The sequence below is a fragment of the Nelumbo nucifera genome, chromosome 7 (assembly GCF_055504915.1).
Source record: "Nelumbo nucifera cultivar China Antique chromosome 7, China Antique-T2T, whole genome shotgun sequence".
NCBI classification, from domain to species: Eukaryota; Viridiplantae; Streptophyta; class Magnoliopsida; order Proteales; family Nelumbonaceae; genus Nelumbo; species Nelumbo nucifera.
In genome coordinates, this window is record NC_142655.1 from 22,589,025 (window position 1) to 22,602,728 (window position 13,704).

The 13,704-nt window shown below is 37.1% G+C and overlaps 2 protein-coding genes across 2 annotated transcripts; both read left to right on the forward strand.

Annotated features, from left to right (window-relative positions):
* Positions 1 to 1,044: 1,044 nt before the first annotated feature.
* Positions 1,045 to 2,187, forward strand: LOC148790265 (pentatricopeptide repeat-containing protein At5g66520-like). Its single transcript, XM_088892452.1, has 2 exons — positions 1,045 to 1,366; positions 1,439 to 2,187. Exons 1-2 carry the CDS (start codon positions 1,228 to 1,230, stop codon positions 1,876 to 1,878), a joined length of 579 nt encoding a protein of 192 aa, XP_088748578.1. The 5' UTR covers positions 1,045 to 1,227; the 3' UTR covers positions 1,879 to 2,187.
* Positions 2,188 to 7,300: 5,113 nt separating this feature from the next.
* LOC104593554 (putative aquaporin SIP2-1) lies at positions 7,301 to 13,201 on the forward strand. Its single transcript, XM_010253454.3, has 3 exons — positions 7,301 to 8,268; positions 12,249 to 12,509; positions 12,623 to 13,201. Exons 1-3 carry the CDS (start codon positions 7,930 to 7,932, stop codon positions 12,791 to 12,793), a joined length of 771 nt encoding a protein of 256 aa, XP_010251756.1. The 5' UTR covers positions 7,301 to 7,929; the 3' UTR covers positions 12,794 to 13,201.
* Positions 13,202 to 13,704: the final 503 nt, after the last annotated feature.

Consider the following 13,704-nt stretch of genomic DNA (forward strand, 5'->3'; position numbering starts at 1 on the left):
GATGATGGGCATCAAACGACGGACATCGAAGGCATGCTGAAAACAAGTTCGAGTTACCTAGTTGCCTAGTTACCTAGTTGCTTTACAAGTTCGAGTTACCTAGTTGTTTTACTTTACAAATTTGTCAATGTTTTGATACGTTATAAATACCTCTGTTTTAAGCTTTAATAACACAAGAATTTCTTTCATCAGTTCTCTCTGCTGTCGAGGCTATACGCCTAGTATTTTACGTGAGTCTCGAGTCCAGAATCAAACTCGATCGAACGGGTGTTCATAGAGTTATCTCTGTCGAATGCCTCACGCTGCGTCACTGTTTCTGTCGTGTCTGCCGGTTTTCTCTTGCTTGTGTGGTAGGAGAGCCGCTAGCTGTGTGATGACTGCGGCAGCTCCATCAATTTCTGGGTTCACGGAGTCTGTCAAGTATGGTGTTTCGCTATCGCCAGTTCCAAGCCGCTACTCCCTTGCCTCAGCTCGTTATGTGAGTATGTCTTCTGAATTCTGAATTTATCCACCTTACTTCATTCTTCTTTGAATATGAAAAGGAAAGGAAAAAAGGTTGGTTACATAAATCATAAATTATGTTATCGTGGAAAAGGGGTACCGGATTTGCTCGCTGTCGATGAATGGATGCCGAGGAGACCCAAAAATCCCAATCAGAACTGTTGAGACCAGGACGTTTCCGGTGGTTGGAGCGATGGCTATGGACAGTCTCAAGTTCAAACTGATTGTTTGTATGCTTGATCGGTACTGTTGTTTATGATACTATTTTTATTGTTTTCCAGATTTTGTTACCAAGACTATGGAGATTATGGTGGGTATGGTACTCCTGGAGTCACTATCTTCCCTCATCAGGGTACTTTTCTTGCAGAGAGCACGAAATGCTGTAGATGTATCAGTTGCAGCACCTTCTAAAGGAGCCAAGGGGCAGAAAGGCCTCACAGAGCGCCAACTGGGACTTCTGGGTGCAAAGCCAAAGCCAGATTAATGCAGAGGTATGTTTTTATTGGGTCCGTAGCTATCTGCTTATATACTCTGACCCTATAGTTAGAGGTATCCTATAGTTAGTTCAACTCCATTTTTATTGAGTCCAAGCTTCTATAGTTAGAGGTATCCTTTTAGTTAGTGAAACCTGAAGTTTCTAGCCTTACCACAATGCAGAAATTTATTTGATTCATTGTTCTGCTTCTGTATGTTTTTATTGATTATTATTTTTTTCTATCAAAATAGATGATTAAGGGACTTGACGAAGGGACTTTGAGCATGAAAATTGGTGGGAAACGTCGACTCTACATGTATTGTTGGAATGCCATGATCTCTGGACTTGCACTTCATGGTTATGGCCAAGCTGCTCTAAGACTATTCGATGGTATGAAAGACAGACACATAAGGCCTGATGATATCACCTTTGTTGCCCTTCTAAGTGCGTGTAGCCATGCAGGTTTGGTTGAGGAGGTCTACCAGATATTTGAGTCCATGGAGGACTTTGGGGTCCTACCCAAGATGGAACATTATGCGTGTATGGTTGATCTTCTGGGTCGAGCTGGTCTCCTTGACCTTGCATACAGTTTCATGAAAGCTATGTCGTTTGAACCTGGTGCAACTGTGTTAGGTGCTTTGCTTAGCTCTTGTCTGGTTCATGGGGATGCTGAATTAGCAGAAACTGTACCAAAGCATATCATCGACAAGGCCGGTTGTCTGAGTGATGGAGAATACATGATGCTGTCTAACATGTTTGCATTCCATGCTAGATGGAAAGAAGCAGATAACTGGAGAAGAATGATGAAAGAAGCAGGGATTAGTAAAGTTGCCGGTTGTAGTACTATAGAGGTCAATGGTAGAATGTACAAATTTCTGGCCGGAGACAGAGAAGGTGGTTAAGCCTAGCTTGACGACATCAGGACCTCAAGAATACTTGATTAGAAAAGCTGGGTTGTATGAGTTCGCTTGATAGTTGATACTTGATATCAGCATGTTAGCATCAATCATAAACATGTTTGATCCAGATTCCAACATCTTTCAGCCCTTCTAATCAGCAAATCAACATCTTCAACAATTTCTGTTAAAACAAAACAATGGTGACACCAATAAATAAGTTATAGGTTTTGGATATCTGAGGCTAACTGTATTGTGAAACAAAGAGCACTTTCTTCAATGTCATTATTTAGGCTGAAGTATCCATTATACAGTTTACTAAAATAGCATACATGCAGGATATCTGAGGCTAACAGTCCAGTCACTTGTTGCCTTAGCTTTTCTAAATCAAAGCCTTACTAAATGCTTTGATTTTAGATCATCTCATAGCTTTTCCAATTATCTATTCAGTTGTCAATTAATTGTTATTTCTTTTTTCTATTTTCAAGTTTTAACAGTCTTAAATGCCCAAAATAATGGTAGATGGTGTTTATTTCTATCGTTCTAGAGGAAAATTTGGAATTAGGCTCAAATTGGGTTTAAAAAGAAGAGGCAGCATGGTTTATTTCCAAAAAATTTAGGGGCATTTAAGACTTTGTGAAATGGTTTTCAAGCCCATGTCCAAAGGGTAAAATTGGAAAAAGATGAAAAAATAACAATTTACCCAGGAAAGTGGATGTTGCCGAAAAGATTAAGCGTTTACCCAGGTAAATGTGTTGCCGAAAAAAACATGGCCCAAAAGGAAAGTGTGAAACAATACAGGGGAAGATGTATCCCGTCTTGCGCAAAATCCAAAATAGAAGCACACCTCCTTACCCTCTCAACCCTGCCCAAAAGATTAATCAAAAACATAACAATAGAAAATAAACAACAAAAGTACAAGTTATAAGTCAATTTGCAAAACAGGGATCTTCGTGCAGGGTTCTGTATTCGTCAATTTGAAAATCTTGAGTTGAATTAAACACCCGAAATCTCTTTCAAGTAAGTCAATATTGACCAAGAAATCAATATATCTATTACCCTCATGAAGTGTGTGAGTAAATTTAACTCTCATGGACCATGAAATCAAAACCTAACACTTCATGAGGAGGGGATAGTCTTTATCAAACCATGGTTGTTTTCTCTACCACTTCCTTGATGTTCCTTTCTCTTTCGAAATTAATCTGAAATATATCTCCTGCTTGGATATAAGGGTGTAACTCGGGTTGAAGGTCAACTTAGGCCTAACTCTAAAGGTGTAAACCTTGGGCTTGAGCCTGGCCCAAGTTTATCAATTTAAACCCAATCCGAGCTTAACCCAACACAACTCCGGTTGGGATCGGAGTCGGGCTCTGGTTAATTGGGTGGGTTGGTCAAGTTTGAAAGAATTTATATATATACATTTTTATGTAATCATCTTTTATTGAGATTTATGGCCTAACTTAAGAGTATAATTAATTAAAAATATGTACAAATTTCATTTATTAAATGTACATATACATGATTACATGATTAGAAAAAATATATATATTTTTACATAAATATAATACACATGTATAGATGTTTTCAGACGGGCTCAGGTTGGATTGAGCCGAGGCTTGGGTTGGGTTGAGCCGAGGATTGGGTTGGGTTGGCCTGAGGCCTCAACCCAAGCCCTATCCAAGTTTAGGTTGACCCCGAGTTTTCTGACTCAGGCCCAACCCGTGGAAAATTTCGGGTGGGGTCGAGTTGGGCTTAGGTTGGACCTGCCTAAGTTGCACTCCTACCAGGATATATCTGGCATTGTAATCTTGTATATTTTTCTAGAGATTGTTGACAATTTCTGTGACCCCATCACAATTTAACAATTTATTACATATCATTTTGCCATAAAAAAAAAAAAAACTACCCTGCCCCCCTTAACAATCTTGCTTTCACCTTATGCTTGTTTTCAATCTGCTTAGTAGCGATAGCACCACCTTCGAGCTCAAAGAAAACAAGCACTAACAGACCCACTCGAATACCTACAACACACAACCAAGACAAAGAAAACCGAAGGAGAATAGAGAAACCAGTGCAAGCAAAAGGAAAATGAGAGGTACAAACAAAGAAAACAAAGAGAAACACAAAGGCTCAGTTTTGAAGGAGTACAAATGCAAATATGTATAGTGCAAATACATACAAAATAATATAAAATATAAGGCTTTATACTCTACATATTTGCATTTGTACTCCTTCCAAACTGAGCTTAAGGAAATTCAAATTCAAAATCAAATATACTCCTAATTCCATTTAAATGTAAATCTGTTAAATTCAAATTTGCTTCATATAATTAATTTTGATAACGATTAAATTATTGACTTAGGTTGAGTTGAGGGTTTTTTTTTTGAAAGAACCCTCGGGTAATTCATTACAACAAATCATCCAAAAGTATAGGAGTGATGTAGCATTAGAGAGAGATTACGTATATGTTTGGCATAGATGCTGCAGTTGCAGCACCGTTTTCTGCTGTTGTGTGGCTTGGAGCATCGTTTGCTCCTTTATTTTTGTTTGGAATCGTTGCTGCCAGGTAACAATTTTCCACAGACGGTGTCAAATGATGCGGTGTAATCCGGCTGCTCCCTGCTGGAGATGATCTAACTGCCAGCAACGACGTAAACTGGGTAGTCTGTAAGAGAGGAGTCAGAGATCCCGGGGTGGGTCACCCGGCGGGGACACTCCGATGGATAAGTTAGAACACAGGGATAGTAGAGAGCTTGAAGATGATAACAATGAGAGAGCTAGGGAGCGAAGATTACACACACAACAATAAAATAGAATGTCCCTTTGCCCCTGGGGGGCGGAGTCTTTATATACTGGAGTCCATGCGGGTTGGTGGAACGGTTATTGGATCCCTGCTGTGACGGGACTCGCTTGCGTGTTAGGTGAGAAAAATGCCATCAACCGGTAAGATTGTCCCTTCCCGTTTGAACCGGGGAGTTGGTGAACTAATGTGACTGTTACAAAGTACAGTCCTGTGGGATACAGAGTACGGAGGTGTGCTCCTCGAGGTTGCCATGTGGAGGTCTGAACGGTAGGCGAGTTGCCTGTAGTTTACCGGGCTGTTTGATGGCGAGTTGATTGGTGGCGAGCTTCTTGAGCTCGTGCTCCTTAAGTCCGTCCTGACATGAATGCCGAAGTGCCCTTGGACCGAGGTGATCCCGGTGCGATCTTGTGCCGAGGTATACTTGTCCCAAAGTAGTCCTGACCGAGGTGGTTCATCTATCCGGGCTCGATCTGTAACAAACTTGGTTTCGTTATCCTGGTCGTGATTTGGCGCTAAGACGATCTTAGTTCGGGATACCCTTAGTTCGGGGTATCAAGGTACCCGAGGTCACCTTGTAACGAACTGGTCATGCTGAGCTGTCACTTGTGCCACGTCTCGTCCATGTGCCAGTCTGACCATGTCGAGTTGTCGCATGTGCCGAATCACGTCCACGTGTCTCCCTGTCATGAGGTCGGGCCAAATTCCCCTTCATCATCAGATTGGATTCGGATTTGACTAATATATCCAATTAAAACCTAAATCTTATTATATTATAATATTTATTGATTTTAATATATAAAATATATACAATTATATTTAAAATTATAAAAAATGTATTTCTAAATTATATATATAATAAATTCAGTATGTTTTATTTACATTAATTTATATATAAAAGTTGAAAATAATATATTTTTGTAGTCCACATGTACCATTTTTATTTTTAAATGACAAAATTAACATCCATCAACTAATCTCAATTTGATTGAATAGATGTACATACTTCAAAGTTTTTGGTTCAAAAAAATGAAGTTGAATAAAGAGCATTATTGTAATTTTGCAAACACCATTTATCTTTTTAATTACAAATGTGGAGGATCTCTTTATATATCAAAAGTCATGGTAAGTTTAAGAGAAAGTTGAAAAAATGGAGGTATTTTAACGAATTATAATAAACCTTTTAAGGGTTTTCACAATGTGATTATCCAACATTCATATGATGTGTTTACATAATTGGATTATATTCAGATTTCGCAATTTGCATCCAATTAATAATTGGACCGGATTTGGATTTGACTCTGTCCAATCTGATTAAACTCTAAATTCAATTATATTATAATATTTATTAATTTTAATATATATATATAAATTATATAATCATATTTAAAATTATTAAAAATACATTATATTATATTATATAATATATGAATTTATATATATAATAAATTCAGTATGTTATAATTACAATAATTTATTATATAAAAATTAAAAAGTAATTAATTTTTAATTTTTTGTATTTTAAAAAATTAAAGTGAAATCATATTAAATCCGAATTCAATTCAAGTCCTTTAGGATTCAAAATCAAATCCAATAAGATTTCGGATCAGATTGGATGCAAATTTTTAATAATTAGAACCAAAGTCCAATCCGTTTACAACCCTAATTGTAGTGATACATTCATGGAGAGATGTTCCCCGTGTACAATCATAACCGCTCGTTGGGACAGTCTTGGGAGTAGATCAAGTCTTTTAATATTAATGCAAGAATTGCAACAAAGCAAGCACAACTTGCCACCTGTCAAATTGCCCTGTGCCAAAACAACTAAATCGAAGCCCTTGATTTGTTGCCATGACCCCACCTTGAGTTAGATGAAGTGACTTCTTGGTGGGGCCACATGATTATATTTTAGCTTGTATATAAAAGTTAATTTATATAGCCACATGTTTTGTCAATGTAAGCGTTTATTTAATATTCCGCTAATGTATCTAATTGTTAATAAATCCAACAAAAAAGGTTTATCAATTACTTTTTTTCGATTTTAAAGACAAATCAATTTCAAACGTTTATTCAATAAACGAAAGCGAAAGCCATGCATAACATATACGAATTGTGCGCAACAACGAAACACCTATTGAATCTGTGAGAATGATGTAATCCAGCTCCTTGGATCGAAACATGGTAAAATGTAATTCGCCTTGGTGACCTTTGTTGCTAAGCAGTTTTCTGCTCGATTCCTTCCCTATGCGATGCGTGTGATGATACTTGATTATGGCGTTCATTTCTCCCATGATTTTTATGCACTTCCCTTACATTTCCATGCATCTTGCGCATTCCATTCAACATAGAGTCTCCTTCAATTGTGATGTCTATAGTCAGTCTAGTCTAAGATAAGATCATGGATTTCTGAACAGCCCTCCCTCATTTCCGCTTAATTTTTACCTGTGGGACCTGGACCTTCCGCGATTTTGAGAGTCTCTTTGGAGGGTCCCATTTCATTCCCTTTTTAAGACTATTCTCTAACTTCCTTTCTATTCCGGCGGTTTGAACTTTGAATGGACCATTGTTGAAGAATGCTTCATTCCTGTTTTTCCACGTACATAATAATTGAAAACTACATTTTTCTAAGAGGAGGGTGGATTTTTTTTTTTCTACCGGCCTGCGTAGAACCCTCCACCAATCTATTATTATGGTTTGATTTTCTTCAGATTTCGGTCTCGGAATAAGGTGTTCCACTTTGACAATCTGGGTCACAGTTATCCTTTGCTCCACTTTGTTTCTCGTTAGTAACTATACTTACAGTCTTTCAAATCAGTGGGGAGCCCCTCTGTTTCTTATTAGTAGCAATTCACCGTACAGAGTCCTTGGAGCTCCGCAAAACTCTACTTGGTACGACCGTTGTGGGACCACCCAACTAACATCACCATTGCAGCTTCCCGTAAGCTTCATGGTGGGGCGGAACCGTGGAAAATGTCGTCGGCTCTCTCAGGGTCGAGAGGCACTCGCATGGAAACAACGATAAGCAACATCTTACCTCTCTAAATGACCAAGTTACCCTCTCTACTATTAACGTTCTTCTGCATTCTCAGAATCGCGTAACGTTTGACCATTTTTCCCAAATGTCAGTATCAACAAGGGAATAAATATGTCAGCCTCAAATCCCTCCGCATACAATCTTCCCCCTCCTCCTCCCCTTCTTCCTCCTCCTCTTCTTCCTCCTCCTCTTCTTTCCTCTTCGTCTTCTTCAGCTGCAAATTATGCAGCGAAATAAGGAAGAATCTCAGAAAGCAGGGACAAAACCCATATCATTCATGGCAGGAAACCCACTGATTTTGTGGGATTTCGTCCTTTCCTTCATGTGGGTATGGTCAGGAGCTCTCTTAAAGATCTTTGTATACAAGATTCTGGGGTTTGGGTCTGAACCCAGAGGAGAAATCATTAGGGGTTGCTTAGCCGTTTTGACCATGTTTGTTTTTGCATCGTTGGGGAGGATTAGTAGAGGTGCGGCTTACAATCCTCTCACAGTGTTGCCCGGTGCCATTTCTGGGAGTTTCGGCAGGTTTTTGTTATCTGTTGGTGTAAGAATTCCTACTCAGGTAAGTAGTTGGTCTTATGCTTATACTGAGTTAAATGGTTTTGTTTTCTGAATGCTTGAAAACCAATTTCAACATGTTCTGAGTTTCTTTTAGTTGGTATTTATCTGAATTGGGTTTGGTTAATGGATTGACATTCGAATTCGGTAACCTTTGATGACAATTTTTTTTTTTGTAAGCAAGATTCATTATATTAAAGAGTCAGATCCTAGTAGATGCTGATGAGCTATCTGGTTTTCAGTTCTACTTATATACTGAATTATAATATTGTCTAAATGCTTTATGAGATCGAAGATTTGATAGGAAAGCAAAATTTCCTGCCACGGGCTATAAGCCCGGTTATTGTTGATTCTTTCTACTATATCCTTTGCATCTGATTGGAGAAAAATGTCATCTACCTGTGGTATTTGGCTGCTAGTAATCCTTTGTGGAGGGCTTGAATCTCTGAGTCTCTGCTTTCAATTGTTGCAATCCTGGTTCCTTCTGCCATAATGAGTTGACCTGCTTCAAAGTGAATACAATTACCAATGCCAGCTTAATTTGTATTGCTATTATATGATCCACCTACATTGGTCTTGTATTTATCAAGGAATTATCTTGCTTGTGACGGAGGAGTTGAGCCTATTGGTGTATGTTCTATCATTTTGAGTGTTCAAAAAACTGAGTTATTTGCTCTTCAACCTGATTGAGAAGCTGTATGGGATGAGTATCTGCCTTTGTGAAAAGTTTTTATTTCTTGCTTGCCAGATACACCTGCATATGGTTTCCATTTTCTCAAGTAAGGATCTTTTATGTGTGCTATCAGTTTTCTGAGAATCTAGTCAATCATTAATTGCCTGATTGATCGGGACCATTCTGTATCAATCTGTATTGAACAGCCAGATAAAACCTGCAAAAGCACAATATATAAATATATTCTCTTAATTACTATCATCTTGATCCCAAAATGTGCATGAAGCCCTTGAGAGGATTTGTTTCTCTTTTGATATCTATCCTGTGGGTAGACAATTCAAAGTAACTTCCACATTAATAATTGATATTTAGGTGGAATCTTCAACGGCCATAGCATATTCCAATTGCAACTTTTCCTAAACGTAGATGGCTGTTGCCATAGATGCTCCAGAGAGGCTGATTTAACTGAAAAGAGTCCAGATTTACTGGGCTTCCAAATTAATTGATCATTCTCAAGATCTCTGTTTATTGGGTGCTTCTATACAACTTTCAGTGAATGAACTTTTGGTCTTGCTCCTGTTCCATCTGCCATCAGTGTTCACTCTGATAATTTCTTTTTTGTTAGTTCCTTCTTGTTCTCCCTCTCCTGTTTCAGCTCCAAAGTGTGAAGTAACTTATGTTGTACATGTTTCACGCTGCACATGTATTTGGTTTCCATCTTTAATTTCCAACAAAAGATATGGCTTCATTACTGACATAGCTTCTAACAGCCTTCTTCCCCATTCAGAGCATTTTGTATAATGTGGACTATATCTCTTGAAATATTTTGTTCTTATAATTGTTGCCCACCAGCTTTTTGGGTTACTTAGAAGCCTCCACACCGGACTTGCAAACATGGCTTTATTCATTTCCTCTACCCATCTGATGCCCAGTCCTCCCATTGACTTATTTTGGCATATTTTTCTCTATGAGATAGTATATAATTTTCATTTTTCAATGCTCCCTTTCCACCAAAATCTTCTTTGAGTCTCTTCAATTTTTTTTGCATACTGTTTTGGGCAAGATAGAGGTAGCCAGTGTACAGTGGGATGGCTCAAACTACTGATTTGATTAGAGTAGTCCTCCCTGCCTGTGATAGAAGTTTTCTTCTGTTTCCATTCTATTTTGTATCTTCTCCACTATATAATTGTATGATTTTATTTCTATTTTGCCTATCCAGAGCTTAACTCCAAGATATTTTTCATGATCTTTTATAGACCTGATGTTTTGCAGTCTCACCAAGAGCATTTTATTTCTTCTATTAATGTTTGATCTGAAAAGGATATTTGAATATTGGTAATTAATCCGTTGACCCAAAATTGTTTCAAAATCATAGAATAGAGTTTTCAATGCCTCTATTTTCTTTTTTGTAGCTTTGCTTTTGAAGTAGTAATCATCCGCAAATATTGAGTTATTTGAGAGTGCATGTTTGGCTAACTTCACACCATAAATTTGATTGCTATTTTCGGCTTTACTAAGGTAGGATGATAGGACTTTCCATTCCAATCAAAAAGATAAGGTGATAACAGGTCACTTTTCCTTAGTCCCCTACTCACTTTGAAATAACCATATGATGCCCCATTTATAAGTATAGAAAATTTTGGTGTTGATATGCATTGACTGATCATCACACACCATTTCTGAGGAAAGCCCATTTTGGCCATGACCATCAATATGAGATTCCAGCTCATTTTATCAAAAGTTTTGGCCATATCTAATCCTATTGCCATCCAACCTGTGCCTTTCTATTGTTTTCTCATCTGATCAATCTAGCCAATAGAGGGGAAATTGGTCTGAATTAAGATGGAGCTTCAGGATTGGAAGTTTTCAGTATAAACACTATATTAGTGTTGTTCTTTTCTGTTTTTTATTTTGGCTAACATCTAATATTGTCTTCTCTTGTTTGATACATGAAGTATGTTGGCTAGTTAAAATATAAGTTGGGTTTACTAGTGTTGTTTGTTGCTTCAAATGGATTTGATTTTGGGTTGGAATCTGAATTCGGTTCTGTTGGCATCTTACTTGGCTCTCTTATGTTTAAAGCAGTTCTGATTGGTTTTAAGCAAAAATTTCTTTTGGTTTCTATTGCCTGGATTAGGTTTGGCTTTTAAAGTGCAAATTTCATAGGCTTAAGCTAATTTCGTTGTCATTTTCTTGATTGATCCATCAATCCTCTTCTTGTTGTTAAAGACCTATCACTGTGCTTGTTCTTGGTATTCATTTTACTAGCTTTATCAGGTTGAGTTAGTTGTTGAATTGGGTTCTATCGGTTGGTATTGCTAATAATAAATTTCCGTTTATTCTTTTGGGAGGAAAGAATGTTATTGTAGAATCTCTGCTCCAGGCACATGTGCCATGGACCACAAACAAATGACACAAGGCTTTCAGTTGGGCTTCTAATCTAGCAAAGCAAGATTAGGTTTTGCTGCTTAACACACTTCATCTTTTTTCCCACTAGGTGTTAGGTTTATTATATTTATCATTTTGTCATGGAATATTTAATTCTTTTTTCTCTTTAATAAATTTATTTTACCTTCAAAAAAATTACTCTCAAATTTTAATTGTTGATTATGATCGTTTTGATACCTAGGATGATTTGACTTGTTGCATCATGGACAGATGAAACATTCTATATCTATATATATTTATCCATCCTTTCCAAAACTCAATTTTATAATTTTAAATTGAATAGGTCTTATAGTAATGGCCTGGAACTCAGAGCTACTTTTATCATATATAGGCCCAAACTTGTTAATGTACTACATTGGAAAATTTTATTTCAAAAATACTGATTTTTATATCCTGTAAACTAACCAACTACCAGACATCAGTGAGGACAGTCCAGACCCAATTTTTATATTCTGCAAAAATTATCAATCAGAATCAACTGATTCAATCATGAAGACTCCATTATAGTGCATGAGAAAGCATTAACTTTCTGGTAGTGCCACCAATTTACCTATTTTCTCAAGTGAAAGGTACCTATTACTTGATGAAACACTCCTTTTGGGAGTACCTTGAGCTTTTACTAATATGACCAGAATTCCAAGATATCCGAATTCCAAACATGAATCTCTTTGTATCATTTTTTTAATGAGTGAATCTCTTTGTATCATTCTTATAAGGCAAGGAGAAAAGGGCATAAACTGATAATGATCTATTGTTGCAAGTCTGTCCGAATTCTTTCATCATTTCAGTCACTAATGATATTCTGCCTCAAATTTTATTATTCAATATCAATCAATGAACTAAAATTTGGATTTAAATTTCAGGTAATTGGATCTATTATTGGAGTTCAACTTATCCTTTGGACCTTTCCTGAAATAGGCCATGGACCTCGCCTGAATGTCGATATTCACAAAGGTGCATTGACCGAAGGGTGTCTTACATTCACAATTATTGTTATCTCACTTGGGGCAGCTCGGAGTAGCCCTGACAGTTTCTTCTTGAGAACATGGACTTCAAGTCTATCCAAGCTAGCTCTTCATATACTGGGTTCTGATCTGACTGGTGGATGCATGAACCCGGCTTCTGTATGCACTCTCCCAAACACCAATTATTTGCTAATATTTTTTTTTTCATTTTACATGTTGTAAACTACAATCTACCAAATTGAAGACTGATTCTAATGTGTTGGATTGGATAGGCCATGGGATGGGCTTATGCTCGAGGAGATTACATGACCAAGGAGCATTTATATGTGTACTGGCTTGCTCCAATTGAGGCAACTCTGTTAGGATTATGGACATTCAAGTTAATTGCTCAGCCTGAGAAGAAGCAGGAGCTAGAGATAGATGAGAAGGATAAATCAGATTGAACAGATTTAATTCCTTTCAAGTTAATTTGTTCAGTCTGAGAAGAAGCAGGAGCTAGACATAGATGAGATGGATAAATCAGATTGAACAGATTTAATTCCTTGCATTGAATTTTCTTTTTCTCTCTATTTTACTCTTTTTTTATGGTAGTTTGTGGGCAATTACTGTCCATCATATTCTTTTCTGTTTGATCAATTAGAGATCCTTACAAGAGGACCTCTACTATATCAGTTATGTAGGGAAGACCAAGCAGCTGTGGCAGTTGATCAGGTGAGAACAGTTGGGATAGTGCTTGTGTTCATTGCCCAGTCCATGTCAGCATTATATATCACCTTATGTGGAATGTTTCCCTAATGGGACCATAAAATGGCTTTATTTTACCATTTGGCAGGGTCCCTAACGGACTGAAATTTTCTGAATGAACATACAATCCTACATATACATATATAGATAGAGTTAAAAACAAGCTGACCACTTGTTATTTTTTGCTTTTCAATGATAGCAAGGTTTAAAGTTTCCATATGGTCTGATATCTGCTAGTTTTTGGAATTATCATTATAAAAATTCGGCAAATATTGGTAGAGCATTGATGTCAATGTTATGTGCATCAACAGAGTATCAATGTTTATTGGCGTATATTGCATGTGTATTACCATTGATGCATGGTGCTGGAATTTTTAAGGAGGATGTTTTAACCCTCTTTTTGCTTTGGAACTTGGTGGGGTGAGATTAAACACCCTAGGAAATAAATAAATTACCTCTGACAATTTCTTGAATCAGAGAAACAAAAAAAAAATTGACAAAATTTTGATTGATAAAAACTTTCCATGTGCAATTTTTCAGTATCGAGTTATTGATGCAATGATACTTTGAACCAAGGATATAAGATCTAAAAAGGAACAAACAAAAACAA